At 35.1% G+C, this 15,018-nt stretch overlaps 1 protein-coding gene across 2 annotated transcripts; it reads left to right on the top strand.

The window, feature by feature from the left end:
- The first annotated feature begins 6,219 nt into the window (after positions 1 to 6,219).
- LOC110918655 (MAR-binding filament-like protein 1-1) lies at positions 6,220 to 14,239 on the top strand. 2 transcript variants are annotated; one of them, XR_002581478.2, is made up of 5 exons: positions 6,228 to 6,556; positions 8,063 to 8,103; positions 8,869 to 9,009; positions 11,865 to 13,730; positions 14,136 to 14,239. XR_002581478.2 is itself a non-coding variant. In XM_022162931.2 (4 exons), the coding sequence occupies exons 1-4, from the start codon at positions 6,301 to 6,303 to the stop codon at positions 13,620 to 13,622; spliced, it is 2,196 nt and encodes a 731-aa protein (XP_022018623.1). In that variant the 5' UTR covers positions 6,220 to 6,300; the 3' UTR covers positions 13,623 to 13,803. The 2 variants fall into 2 exon arrangements, 1 of the variants encoding a protein (XP_022018623.1); XM_022162931.2 differs by lacking the exon at positions 14,136 to 14,239 and having other exon boundaries at positions 6,220 to 6,556; positions 11,865 to 13,803.
- Positions 14,240 to 15,018: the final 779 nt, after the last annotated feature.

Genomic DNA, 15,018 nt, shown 5'->3' with positions numbered 1-15,018 from the left:
CCAAACCTTTTTCTACTGATCTAATATGTTAAATAAATTATTTTGAGCCTTCTGGAATTTTAAAAATATCAGCTTTCTATATAAAACCCGGAAATGGCTCCAAATCGCCTTTTTAAGCATTTTAACGCATAAGTATGTGCTAGAACCTAATTAAGCATATGAGGTTGAAACCTACTGATGTATTCAGTAAAATTTTATATTTTAAACAGTAGGAGAATGTCTTAAGATCAGAATTCCAGTTTTGACCTTTTAAGCATATGTGAAATTACCAAAACGCCCCTACGGAATCTAGAATGGTTAAGATTGATAAATTTCACATAGGACTTATACCCTACTGTTATAACCTAATGAAATGAGTAGGTTTACTGATTTATTCAGACCTGTAACTCAGAATATCATTTAAACACTTTTACACCCTTTAAAATGACCAAAATGCCCTTATGAGGCATAGTTTGGGTTTAAAACCATTTGGGGCATAATGGAAGGTATCATTCTGATATCACAACATATTTTTGGCATGTTAACCTCGGAAACTTGTATTTGACTCTTATGGTTACTCGTTACGCACTTTATGCGTTCGGATCGGCGTAGGTAACTAGTTTACCCATTATAGCCAAAACGGGTCAAACCATATCATTTCGGTCTCGAAATCCAGAATGTGATTAAGTTACCCAAATTAAACAAGTATGCAAGCTTGTTGGGTCAAAACCACATTCTAAAACGGTCTTCGCCTTATCGTGCGTTTAAACCGTAATCTTCATTTAAGAACTAACCGGTCTAGGCTTAGGCCAAATTAAAGACCCGTTAGAAATCTAATAGGTTATTAAAAACCTTCGTTCCAGATTTAGGAGCCCAGTAAAAGCTATCTGTACTTGCTTGGTGGTATACGGCTGGGATTAAATTTATATTTAGCTCAGGTAAATACGTTTAACTTGTTTTCCCTATACGGGCTTGGGGTACGGTATATAAAATACCGCTTGGTCGGGGAATTGACCTTAACCGGTCTTGGTTATGTGCAGTCAAATTAACCCGTTTGAAAATGCTGTTTTGTTTGTTTAACGCCTTTGGGGGCTTAATGACCATGTCCCGGATATCCTTGGCATCATTCAAAGAATGGCCACGACCTTAGCACTCGGGTGTAGGCGTACACCCGTAGTGTTGTACAACATGTATAATCGTCGGTACGAGAGAAGTCTCGCGGCGGAATTATATTAAGTGGTGTGTCTATTAGTCTTTAACCCGGCATGACCCGGGCTACCGAACGCAGAACGAACATGTAATTCTTTTACAAGATTATTAAGCAAATAATTATCCCAAGTTATAAAAAGTTTTATGCCACGAGCATTTAAATCAATTTTTAAACATTTTCAAAATGAGTCAGTTAAATTGTATTTACCAGTGAAAACTGACGTATTTTCCCAAAAGGGCTAAGTGCAGGTACTACGCGTAATAGGCTGGTTTCTCCTAGCATCAAATAGAAGTCTCGCAAGCTTAGATGTTAAAGTCTGTTGAACAAGTTTCCTCTTTGTTTTTGATCCGCCTGTGGATCTATACTTTCCGTTTGTAATACTTGGATATTACTTCATTTCGGATTGTAATATATTTATCTTTTGCTTCCGCTGTGCATTTAAATTTGTGTTGTTGACTATGATGATATCAACTACGTCACGGTACTCCCCACCGGGCCCACTGGTGACACGTGGAAAAATAGGGGTGTGACAGGGTGATAGAGAGGAACTGGTTTGTGTCTGTGCAATAACAACTGCATGCAACAGGGGTATTATTGATTGTGGCATTATGATTGGTGAGGGTATGGGTGTTGAAAGAGACATGTCCTTGGGATCAGGACTGTGGAAGATAGATCCGAGTGGATCCAGAGCTTCATAATTTGGTGTCCCTGTGATTACAACCTGATCATTTTGTGAGGATGCAGGAGGAGTTTTAGGCATAGGTTGAGATCTTTCTTCCAACTGCTGTGAGGAAGTAGCAGCAGTGGTTTGTGGTGACATTTGTTTTGTCACTGGCAGTTGCTCTGGGATCTCATCTTCCAGAGTTGCCTTTGTTTTGGGTTTGGTGGGTTTTCTGGATGTTTTTCTTTTGGTCTTTTTGGTAATGTCAGGTGTGGGTTTCAGAGCAGTGGTTGTGCTGCTCTGATCACCTGGAGCAGTGGGCTCAACAGAAGTTGCCTGAGGATCAGTGGCAGTTTCTAAAGTCTGCTCAGGCACCTTTGCTTTTAATTTTATTAGTGCCATCATTCTTGAAAATGTTTCAATTGTTAAACTTTTTATTTGAAGATGGACACCTTGTTTGGGCAAATTCTCATCCTCTTTTTCAAATTTTTGTTTAAAGTAATAGCTCAGAAATCTTGGAAAAAGAAGAAATGATTTGCTGTCAACATTCTTTACCATGTCATTGAAGATCTCCTAGGAATAGTTGTAATCTTTATTGCTTAGAATAGCATATCCCAGGCACTGAATCTTCAATGGTATTTCATTAAATGCTGTTGTTTTATTAGAAACACAACTTAAAAGTGTGTGGAATAAAAATCTAGGTGCAGATGGAAAATAACCTTTTTGTAAGGTATCTACCTTTGATTGTTCTGCATACCCTCTTTTCAGAAAATCAGCTTTTAACTCGGTTTTATCAAAAGAAGTTTTACCTTTCAGATCATCGAGTTTGAAGACCTCTGAGATTGATTGTGGGGTGATTTGAAATGCTTTATCCTGTATCGAGGAGTTAATGGCTACTACTTTTCTGTCTTGTTTTTCAAGATTTGCATTTTTCCAAAACTCTCTCTGGGTTTGCAAGTAAATGGGAGCATCTACTGTCAACAAAGTTTTATACTTTGATGCAGATAGTGTATCAATGATGGAGTCGAATGTGTGGTTATCGGTAGGTTTTGTGAGGAGACCCACGTAGTTATGAGGTGATTTGTATGGGATTTCAATGGTTTCTTCGGTCGTTTGAGCGACCTCTTTTGAAGATGATGGTGATTTTGGTTTAGATTTTGATTTTGATTTTGACTTCGTCATTTTGATGAAGAAGAATCGGAGAATGTTTTGAGAAGAAGGGTTGGAAACTGCTTTGAGAAGAGAACTTTGGAATTCAATTCGACAGTGTAAAACCCTGTTTGGGGATTTAGGGCAGGGTTTTATTTAGGGAAAAAGTGATCGCTGATGTGGCAGCGGTTATTTTGATCTAAAGGCTAAAAACTGACCACGTGTCAAACACTGATGAAATGGATGAAGGGTGGAGAACAGTTGTTTTAAGAGCCACTGATGAATCAAGCATCAGTGGTTACAACGGTAATAATGTGAAAACAGTGGAAGATTTTTACTATCAGTGGATAGTATATCAGTGGATAAGACACTGATTTTAAGCATCAGTGCTTGTCTTAGCAAAATGAGGAATCAGTGGTTGACTTTCAGCAGTGGATAGTATTTAGTGATCAGATGTTTGAACAAAACAGTGATTAGGGTAAATGATACAGATTTGAAGAACAAATATTTCAGCAACTGTTTTGAGAATTTTCATTCAAGGTTTTTGCCACATGTCAATTTTGAAGAACAGTGGTTAAGTACCCCAGATGATGACAACTTTTTACTAAGGCATCTCATTATCGTTTAATATTCAAATTAAAACATAAATACCTCAGTAGTTTAAGCACTGTTTAGCAATCAATCTTTGATGTTTAAAACAACCCTGAAAATGACATGACCTTGACATATGCACCTTTTCCTCTTGACCCATTTATGAGGACAATAATACCAACAAAAATAAGGTATTATATCCTGACAGGTAACAGAAACTATTGACAACAAAAACAAGCAAAAGTTCAAAATACATTATTCTAAAAAAAAATTGAACAATATATTCTGGTTATTTGAGAAAGTCCTTTGAAAAAAAAATGATTAAAGGATTTTCTGAAAACATCATCAAAGAGGATCGGGTAAATTTTTCAATAAGATACGTAATCATATCATTCTTAAGTTTAACAAAATGGTCAGTGGTTTGGCAGTAGTTGGTAGAACATTCTGAATACGTTCTGACCACTGTATGGTACCATTTTCTATGTCATTTGATTGCAAACATGAGGACACATGGATGAAAAATTTGTCTAGTCCACTTTGGAGTTCATTCACCGGAATCAAAACTTTTTCCTGAGCAAATGGATGCACACAGTTGCTTAATGATTATTATTACTCTAAACTATGACTCATAAGTGTTTTATGTTTATACTCTTTTCTTTTGACTTGAAAAATTTTGAGATAAACACACTTCTGAGTTTTTATGAATTTTCTTCTTCCCTTTTTACCCTTCCCAATCATAAGTATTGAAATACTTACCGAGGGGTATTTATTGAAGGAATACTTGTTCCAGAATCATTTTGCAGTAATGTTTTGAGAGATTTGGTCATTTCTGCACATGCTTATGCCAACCTTCTCATTACCTATGATCTGGACATTTTTGACTCCTGATTTTCTTAATGTATTTTAACATAGCTGATTTTGTCCTTTTGAGGAACTCAACCTGTTTTCAACACATAAGATCTGAATGACTAAAGTTTTAATTTCCCTCTTTTATGTTATCAAAAACACTAATGTTTTAAGAACATAGGTTTTTGTTAATCTGAGGTTCATACTTTAGCATTTAGTGAAAACATCACAAATATCAAAACAACAATTGAAATCAATTTTGAAAATATCGAACGATCCCATAATTTATCAGATATTTTACAGATCTGAAAACTATGAGTGACTTGTGCATGATATCATTGGTTGCGTGAAATTTGTGTGTCATATGACATCTTGGTTGATTTACAGAGTTTCTGAATAACCATTTTGATCATGATTCACTCGTTACTCTGTTTTTCAACTGAATACGACCACCCTTAGTATCAATGAATTTTGAGCCGAACTGTTATGTCAAATTGATTGTTAGATCGAATTTGACTGTCCAGGCTCTGATACCAATTGTTAGGATCCGAGGCACTCATGATTGTGCTTGTTTGTGATGTTTAACCAAATCAAATAGATATGAGCAGTTTTAAGTGCAGCGGAAATGGATAACAAACTTTGTAAACACAATCAAAGGAGAATATAGTTTGATAAACAATTGCTTTTTCATAGAGTCGAAAGATTACATTAAAAGCAAAAGGTTACAATGCAAGCTTACAGACTAAACTCCCCCTCAGCCTGATACTCCAGGGTTGGTTGCACAAGATGAAAGGATTGAATTGAGGAGAAGAACTCACTCAAAACGAATCAAATATAACAGTATAGAGTACTGTCATATTTATAGGCAAACCAAACTACTGATGTACCTCAGCTTATGTCACCATGATAGTGACATCTAACAGCCTAACAACTTATAAACACTGATCTATACAAAACTACTGATGTTCTAACAACTGATTGAAAATACAATACAAAACAAGTCTAACACTGTTCACGTTCCACTGTTGTAGCCTAAGCACTGATTACTTGAACATCAATGCTTTCTTCAAAAGATGATCAGTCTTTGAATGAGCAGTGCTTGGATCTTCAGCAGTACTTAAGAGACAGCAGTAGATAGAGCTCAGCGTTTGTCTTTTAGCAGTCTTTAGTTGTTTCATCAGTGTTTGGTTCATCAGTTGTTCTTCTGAGCAGTGTTTAGAGTGTATCAGCAGATAGGTAACCACTGTCAAGGGGAGAGCTTAGTGTAAACATCTGCTTATTGTGAATCCACTGTTGTGATCAGGTTTTGGCTTTACATTATCTGTTCCTCTGGTAGGGTTCAATCCCAACATCCTAAGATGGTCACTGAGGTTTGGTCATTTTTGTCACTTTAGTCCAAAACCTAAATCTTTTGAATCTAAGTCTCTGTGGTTTCAATTTTGTTGTCATTTTCATCTAAAAGCAAAATCTAGTCAGATTTTTCAGTTAACATTAAGTTTTTTTTTCCTCTCTTTTAATGAAAGGCAAAATAGTCAGATTTTTCTAATTTTTATAATAAAACGTTAAAAGAGAAGAAAAGGACAAAAAAAATCGATGTTAACTTAAAAATCTGATCATATTTTAATTTTGGATGAAAATAAAAAAAATTTGAAATCACAGAAACCCATATTTAAAAGGTTTAATTTTTAGATTAAAGTGACAACTGACAAAAATAACTAAACCTAAGAGGCCATTTTATTTTTAACATTACTCTAAATAAAAACTTAAAATCTAATATTTAAGAGAGACAAATTAAGTGATACAAACATTGGGCAAAAAGCTCTAAGAAGACTTGAACCAAACTGAAAGAAAACAATCACATTTGATGATGGGGTTTGCAGTGGGAGCCTCTCCCCCTTTACATTTTCCATCTTCTTCACAACCCCTTTTCTTCAATTTTTGCCATACAAAGCCCCATGATTTCACTAAAACAAGAAAAGTCTACGCTTGTATACAACCCAATGAACCAAACGACGACGTTTTCTGCCACAGAAGAGCGATTCTTTTCATGGGTATTTCTGTTCTTCCGTTCTTGAATTTAAAGGCAAAAGCTTTTGAAAATCTTGCTCCTCATGAATCCGGTATGTTGGATTTTAAGCTTTATTTATTTTTTTTTACTTTTTTCCCCAATTTTTTAGCTTGATTTAAGGAAATGTGGTAAATCTGTAATTGGGTTATTGAATCTTGATTGTGTAGTATTGCAGTATAACTTTGTGATTTTCTGGAAATTTTAGTAAATTGGTAAATGGGTTTTTGGATATTTGATATGAATAGTGTGGCTCTGTGATTTTCTTGATATTTTATGATTATTAATTACTCTGAAGAAAAATTTCTAAATCTTATCTTTAACTATTGGGTGTGTGTATCTCTAAGTAGTTAATGCGGTAAAATATCGGATATTGGTCAAGGACCGATATTATTTGAGATATCGGTTATCACGGTGGGATATCGGTAATTTTAATATCACGCTAAATTTATATGTATAGCAATTTAACACTAACAATTTAGTATACTCTCATACCATTAACAAATTAACCTTTTGCAACTTGCAAAACACTAACAATTGTAGTAAGTAGGAACTGATTAAGACTTAAAACACTAACGTTTAACACTAACAATTAACAATTAAGGGGTTGTTTGGAAACATCTGAATGGTTAAGTACTAAACCAGTAGGAGGTTTGAACCATTAAGTGCTGAACCATTAAGAGCCTGTACAATGCTTAACCGTTCAGAGGCAAATGTCTGACCAATTTAGATGAGAGGTCTTAACCATTCAGACTCTGTATAATGCTTAACCATTCAGACTCTGTATAATGCTTAACCATTCAGAGGCAAATGTCTGAACCATTCAGACATCTGCTCGTGAAACAAATAGTCTAAACCATTAAGTGCTGAACCAGTAAGAGGTCTGAACCATTAAGAGCCTCGTTAAGAGGTAAACAAACAGCCCCTAAGACTTAAAACACTAATAGCAACAATAAGAAGAAAGACGAATGGTAGAACTAAAAAGAAAGGTACTGATATCGGGAAAATCGGTGATATATTGGTCAAATATCAGTTCAATATAGGTCAAATATCGTTGATATTATCGGTAGTCGGTACCGATATTCTGACTGATATTTTGCACTGATATCTCAGCAGGGACCGATAACTGATATGTCACTGATATATCGGGATATTAACTACAAAGGTGTATCTTTGGTGGGGGTGTAGATGGGTGAATCTTGAAGACTGGCATTGTAGTTTGTTTCTTAAATGAAACACAGGAATGCAAGTTAACATCATCCATAAGGGTGTGTCCGAATATGTTTAACCATGCAAGGTTGATTTGTATATTGTTAAAATTTAAACTCTTAAAGTAAAAGTTACAAACAAACACTATTTGTAAAAACATAGTTAATCACTAAGATTAAGTAGACTAAAAAGATATACATTACATGCAGACTTGAAGTATTGTGCATAGGTTAGGTTCAGCTCCGGCTCAGTCTGGGCTTGCCAAGCCCTTTAATAAACCGACTCGTCTCAAGACAATTTTTGTTGGAACATAGACATGTACTAATTGTTTCTTGATTGTGTTAACTTTCAGAAAATTCTGCAAGAGCACAAGCACTTGATCAAATAGCAGAGGTCAGCAACCATGCTAGTTAACGTTGAATTTTATATAGACATACATACATGATCTTGTTAAAAATCGAGTTCCCCTCCCTAGTGGAGACGCAGGTTCGATTCTCGTTTGGGCCATTTTCGAGGGACATCTGGGTGAAGGGACGAATCGGGGCTTTAATCCCGGGTTCGAACCTGACCGGGGGGGGGGGGTCTCATGGCGGTCGAGGAGTCGACCTTGGACGTTGCCACGAGCAGGGTGGGTTTACACGTGAGATACTTTGCCGTTAAAAAATAATGTTTTAAAGGGTAGAGTGCACTAAATAGAAACCTACATTACTTCTTTTCCCATTTTTAGCAACCATCTCTAAATTAGACACAAAATAGATATCAAAGAGGAATGTTCACCTATTTTTAGCAACCAATTACCAACCTCATTTGAACCATTGATGCCATGCGGTCATGCCAACCGCCACATATGCAAGAAATGCTTATGTGAAAAAAAATAAGAAAGCTATTTATTCACAAGTTTAAAAAATGGCATTTTTGTAAAAAATTAACAAGGAAAAGATTTACGTGTTTAACCCTCTATTATTTCTACATAAACATAATCATCCCTTAATTTACTCTAATATAGATAATAAAATGTGAGTTGGTTTCTGTTTTACCCGTCACTTACAGTTGGTCACTAAACTTAGGTAAATAAGTATAAAGTTCTTTTGTATTTCTTGCAGTTTACCATATTTTAAACACATACAAATAATTTTTTTTTTTTTTTTTGTCTTGTAGGCATCAACTCAAGGAAATGCGTCATCAAACCCCTTTGTTACCCTTTCGAGCGGACTTGGAATAATTGCTTCAGGCGTTCTTGGTGCTTTTTATGCAATGGCCCAGAAGGAAAAGTCGGCCAACGTTGCTACAATAGAATCTGTAAGCCTTAAATTCTTGTGTCGTTTTCTGATTTCGTAGAATTTTGGGCTATAAAACTTCTAAGAAAAAAGCTTATTGTGACCGTGAGTTCTTTAAAATAAGCTTATCATTTTATCATTTTTTGTTTGTGATAAGTATAAACTTGTTAAAGAAAGCACAACAGTGTTTTCTTTGGTTTGTAAACTAAACCAGCTTTTGAATTTTGAGGTGAAGAGAAGACTAAACGAATCTTGGCTTGGAGTTTGTTACATAATATATCTTCGAATATTTTCTATAATAGCATTATATAACCCTACAAAAAGTAACTTAAGACACAATGGTTTGGACACACCTCTTTAAAAAGTCACAACCCTTCAAACTACTTTTATATATATCACACCCTTACAAAAAGTCACAACCCTTCATATATTTACAAAAAGTCACAACCCATCACACCCCTTCAAAAAGTCACAACCTTTCAAACTACTTTTATGTATATCACACCCTTACAAAAAGTCACAGCCTTTCAAACTACTTTTAAATATTTCATACCCCTTACCAACTTGAGGTTTGTACCCCATTTGTTTAAAAGTCGCATTGGTTAGAAATTCTATGGATAAGTTTCTACCTCTTCGTTTAAAAGTCACATCGATTAAAAATTATATATATATAAGTTTGTATCTCTTCATTTAAAAATTCAAAATTCTGTGTTTTATTTGAATATATAGATTTTGTTCAACAAAATCTAATTTGATGAATATTTAGATTTAAAGTCATATTATATATATACCATAAAAAATAAGTTAGGGTACCATTTTGGGTTACACCCCTTTCATATATGAACATACCGTTTCGAAAAAAAAAATTGTCGTTTAAAAAACGGTTACTAGATTGACATTTTCATTTGACGATAAAATATTATAATACACAAATGGTACTTGATTGACATTTCACTCGACAATAAAATACTGTTATACATAATGGATACATTTCACTAAATGGATACAGAATTAAATCTTATTATTAATTGTTTATGAGAAATTCTATGAGTAAATATTATTCTTAGTTTATTCCCAAGAAACCCCACCCCCTTAGTCTAAGGATACAAGTTCAATTTTTTTAGAATACACAAAATGCTAAGAGTTATAGGATTATAACATGTTACATTCAAACCAACTCCCCTAATAATTTAACCAACGCAAACATTAATCAACGCACCCTTTAATATGACTGATACATAATTGTACATTACATTCTAATCATGCGCCCTTTAATAATGTTTTGAAAATAAACTAAACAAACGCAAACGAACGCGGTGATTAAAAAAACCAACCACATTCAAATGAAACATATAAGCAACCTGTGAAGTTAACATTCTCAATCAAATTCTCAATATGTGATGGTTATGCGTACCGTGATGGAACCGTCGCACGTATTCAATTACGGTCGTAACTTCATACTCCAAAACATCTCCTCCAACTTTCACCACCGTGTCCCCCGTAATTTGCCACTGTATCGCATTATTTATAATCCTCAAACCACCGCCACAATCACAATTCACACTAACACAATCATTGTCAATTTTGACAACGGAATTAAAGGCATTGCTTTCATTATTAGTCGGGCGTCTTTAATTATTGAAACTATAATTGCAGTTATCCGCCATCATTGCACCAATTTGTTTGCCAGAAAACCGTCGTTGGTCTTGAGTAACCGTCGTATTAGCGACTAGCTGTTGACAAGGCAGAGGGTGCCGTGGGAAGCAGGGAGATGAAGCCGGCAAGATATGTGGGTATTAAAATTGGGCGGCGGTGATGGTGCTGTGGTTACGGATCTTCTTTGCTGAAGCGGTTGCGCATGCTATAACGAAATAGTGTTATCCATTTGAAATAATTATTTTTTTTCAATGTTCTAACATTTATTTTTGTTCGGTTTAACAGTCATTTTGCAACGTGCGGGCCCTAAACTAATAAACAGTTAAGTAGCGGGTCAAACATATTTTGCTCAATTTTTAAAAGATTTTAGACATTTCCAACACACCTACATAATAACCTAAGGTATATAACACAACGCCCACTAACAACATTTTCACCAACGCCAATTAAGCCTACGGTAACCTAATGCATATACCAATGCAATTTTCAAGCATCCCGCTGCAACGCGCGGTTTAGCACCAACTTGTTTGTTATAAAATCTAATGTAGGGGCTATATAAAAGTGTGTTTAAACTAGTTTAGTTATTGATAGGGCTGCAAACGAACCGAACGTTCAGCGAAGAATTCGTGAACCCTTCGGCAGGAAGTTCGTTTGTGCTCGTTCGTTTAATAAATGAACGAACACGAACAAGAAATTTCATTCGTTTAGTTAAATGAACGAACATGAACAAAGGCCGCGTTTGTTCATATATGTCCGTCGACGTTCGGTAACGTGTTCGTTTATGTTCGATAGTTCATTAGTGTTTTTAATTTTTTATATTTTATTTAAATACGTCAAAATTCCGATAAATAAAATATTTAATAAGTATTAGTGTATTATATATTCAGTTCATGAATGCTTGTCTGTGTCTGTGTTCGTTTGTTTTCATTTGTGTCCATGAACATTAGTTTGTGTTCGTTACCTAAACATCTAAAATTAATAAACAAACACAAACACAAACGAACACGTTCATTTCCTTAACATACAAACACAAAAATAAAATCTCGTTCGGTAAGTATTCATGAATAGTTTATGAACAAATATATTTCCTAACAAACAAACACGAACAACCCTAGTTATTGGTGATTTAGAATCCTTATCGGAATTGAAAAGTTGTAAACAAAAACGATCTGTTTGACTAATAAGTCAAAGCAAGCTTACGTTTTTCGTATAATCATGCAGATGAAAGCCGCTCTGGCGGAAAAGGAAGCTGCAATTGTTTCAACGCAAAAAAGTTACGATTCAAAACTACAGGAATTAAAGGAAGAAAAAAACAAGCAAATAAAAACGTCAAATCAAGAAAAGCAGTCTTTAACGAGTCAATTAACTTCAGCAAATAACACCGTTAAGGGCTTAGGACAAGAGCTTCGAAACGAGAAACAAATAATCCAAGAACTCGAAAACCAGATTGACCGTCTTAAAGTTGACCTAAAAAAAGCTTCAGATGATAAAGAAACGCTTAAAACGCAGCTTAAAGATAAGCTTTTTTCGATCGATGTTCTGCAAGGAAGGATAAAGTTGCTTGAATCTGAGATTAAAGATAAAGAAGACGATCTTGCAAATGTCGGTTCTGCCCTCGCTGTTAAGGAAACGGAGTTTAAGAAACTGAGTTCTATGTATGAAGAAACTGTGGCTGAGTTGACCGAGTCAAAGTCGAAGATTGAAAAGCTGAAAGAAGAGATTTTTAAGCTTGAGAAAGAACTAGAATTGAAAAGTTCGAATCTTGATGATCTGAATGCCGAAATTCGTTCTTTACGTAATGAAAAAGACGCGCTTTCCCGAGAATTGGACTCTTTTAGAAATCGGTACGATGAGTTAACGATTTATTCCGAAAAGCAGGCGGATTCTGATGCTAAGCTTCTGGAAGAAAGTGGAAAGAAACTCGAAGAACTTGAAGAAAAGCTCAAGTTGACTTTGACTGAATTGGTCAAAAAAGAAGAATTGGTCAACGAGTTGACCTATAAAAGAGATGGTTTAAGGAAGACGTTGGATGATGAACTGAAAAAAGTCTTAAGTCTTGAAAACGAGCGTCAGGTCGTACATAAAACGCTAGATGACACGAGAAACGAGGCTGCTGAGCTGGCTGGACTTCTAGATCGTTCTCAGCATACATGCAAAAACCTCGAGGAAGAACTTTCTAGAGTTCAAATCGAGTTTTCCGAATCTAGAACCGCATTACAGAAAAACATCGATAGTTTGAAACAAACTGCCGAAATGTTAACTAACGAGCTCGGGTCAACTAAAGATGCTTATGCAAAAACAAAGGAAGAATTAAACCGAGTGTTGGTTGAAATTCAAGAAATATCAGAAAGCCGTGACAGTTTAAAGAAAGAATTAGTGGAGACGTATAAAAAGCTTGAAAACGCAATTCACGAAGTTAAACAAGAGAAGGAAAACGTCGGTTCTTTGACCAAAGAAGTCAACTCATTAAAATCCAAGATTTCAGAAGACCAAGAGTCAAGAAAGTCAATGGAAAACGATCTGGAAGAAGCAACGAAAGCGCTTGATGAGATGAATCAAAGGACCAAGATTCTAACGCAGGAATTGGAGGTTTCGAAAACCAAGATTTCCGGGCTTGAAGGCGAAAAAGAAGTTTTGTACAAATCGCTTGATGAACAAAAACGGGCCGTTCAAGAAGCCCGAGAAAACATCGAGGATGCTCATAGTATGATTATGAAGTTGGGGAAAGAGCGGGAAAATTTGGATAAGAAAGGAAACAAGCTCGAGAAGGAACTAGCGGCTGCGAAAGGCGAGATTTTGAGATTAAGAAACGAAGCGAGTGATTCGAAACCTGCGAATAAGGTGAACAAGAATGGAGATGAAGAAAGTGCAGAAGATGTAAGCAGTAATGAAAGTGGAAGTGAAGATGAAAAAGCACCTGGTGTGAAGAAAGTTAGGAGGAGGAGGAGAAAGGTGGTATCACAACAGAATGAATCTTGAGGATTGGTGGTGATTTGGGGATTGATTAGAAGTTGAGGGGGGTGTTTGTAATATTTGATTCTTGGAGGGTAGATTGTAGAAGTAGCATTTGTAACTTTCATGTTAAAAGTAACAGTAAATTGCCATTTTAATCCCTGAGGTTTGGTCCAAATTGTCATTTTAGTCCAAATAGTTTTTTTCCTCCTCTGGGTCCCTGACTTTTCCATTTTCTTGCAATTCTGATCACATTGCCTAACTCAGTCTAAAAATCTGGTTATAACCAGGGGTATTTTTGGCATAACTGTTGTGTAGTGATAAACAGGGATAGTTTACAACATAATTTATAAACCTCATAATAATTTATTGCCAAAAATACCCATGCTTATAACCTGATTTTTAGACTAAGTTAGACAATATGATCAAAATGGCAAGAAAAAGGAAAAGTCAGGTACCCAAAGGAGAAAAAAAACTATTTGGACTAAAATGACAATTTGGACAAAAACTCAGGGACTAAAATGGCAATTTACTCTAAAAATAAAACATAAAATGTTGAAACACCCTTTTGTGGATATAGGGGTGTGAACCGGTTTAAAACCGGATCGAACTGAGTTGTAATGAATTTGATTTTTTTGGAACCGAAAACCGGGTCATAGAGTAAAGGTTCATAAACTTTAAACCGGTTAGGTCCAGAGTGTTAACTAGACTTTAATTTTTTACTAATGTGGGGTTAACTCATTTGATAGAGAGGAGGTTTCAGATTTAATTTTAGCATGAAAGTAGTTTAAAATAATTGGTGTAAATTTTTCGTAAAAATAAAAACTAGATCTAAACTTTTGTAGCAATGATTTATGGTTAAAGTACCTCCCTTCATTGAAAAATAGTTTTGGTCTCTTATACTAAATGATGTTAGCTTATGTATAACGACTATTTATGAAGCTTGATAAGGATAAATGGTGTTTGCTAAAGTGTTGTGCATTTAAATTTTTACAAATATAAGATTATATAGTATTTAGATGTAAAAAATATGGATAATTGGTATATGAATGTGTGTAAATGTAGGGCGGCCGATAGTCCTATAAAAAGCATTGTAACGTTAAAAGGGTAATTCTAGGTTTATAATAACTAGGATTTCCTCACGGTGCGTTGCGGCGGAAAATCCATGTACCAACCAAACGGAAAAATCATTTTTTAAAACTTCAAAAAACCACATATCGAAACGGTTACATAAGAATTAAGATTAAACTGATGAGAAAAGGCCTCAATTTTTTGTCAAAATATATCAACAAACTACAATGAAAATGGTTGAAATAATCCACTACATCAATAAACTACAATAAGCTAAATTTTGTAAAAACCCACCCCAAAATGGCAAAAAAAATTAAAATATGATCAAATTGATGAAGGGAAAACACATTTT

Source organism: Helianthus annuus, chromosome 16 (genome assembly GCF_002127325.2).
Source record: "Helianthus annuus cultivar XRQ/B chromosome 16, HanXRQr2.0-SUNRISE, whole genome shotgun sequence".
Classification (NCBI taxonomy): Eukaryota; Viridiplantae; Streptophyta; class Magnoliopsida; order Asterales; family Asteraceae; genus Helianthus; species Helianthus annuus.
Note: the sequence above shows the minus strand (reverse complement) of the source record. Positions and strands in the feature narration are given on the sequence as shown.

Bases quoted from the DNA above. Each gene is read 5' to 3' on its own strand.
- LOC110918655 (XM_022162931.2), top strand. From the start codon at position 6,301: ATGATGGGGTTTGCAGTGGGAGCCTCTCCCCCTTTACATTTTCCATCT. The intron at 6,557-8,062 runs GTATGTTGGATT...GTTAACTTTCAG, and splicing joins TCTTGCTCCTCATGAATCCG to AAAATTCTGCAAGAGCACAA. The intron at 8,104-8,868 runs GTCAGCAACCAT...TTTGTCTTGTAG, and splicing joins CACTTGATCAAATAGCAGAG to GCATCAACTCAAGGAAATGC.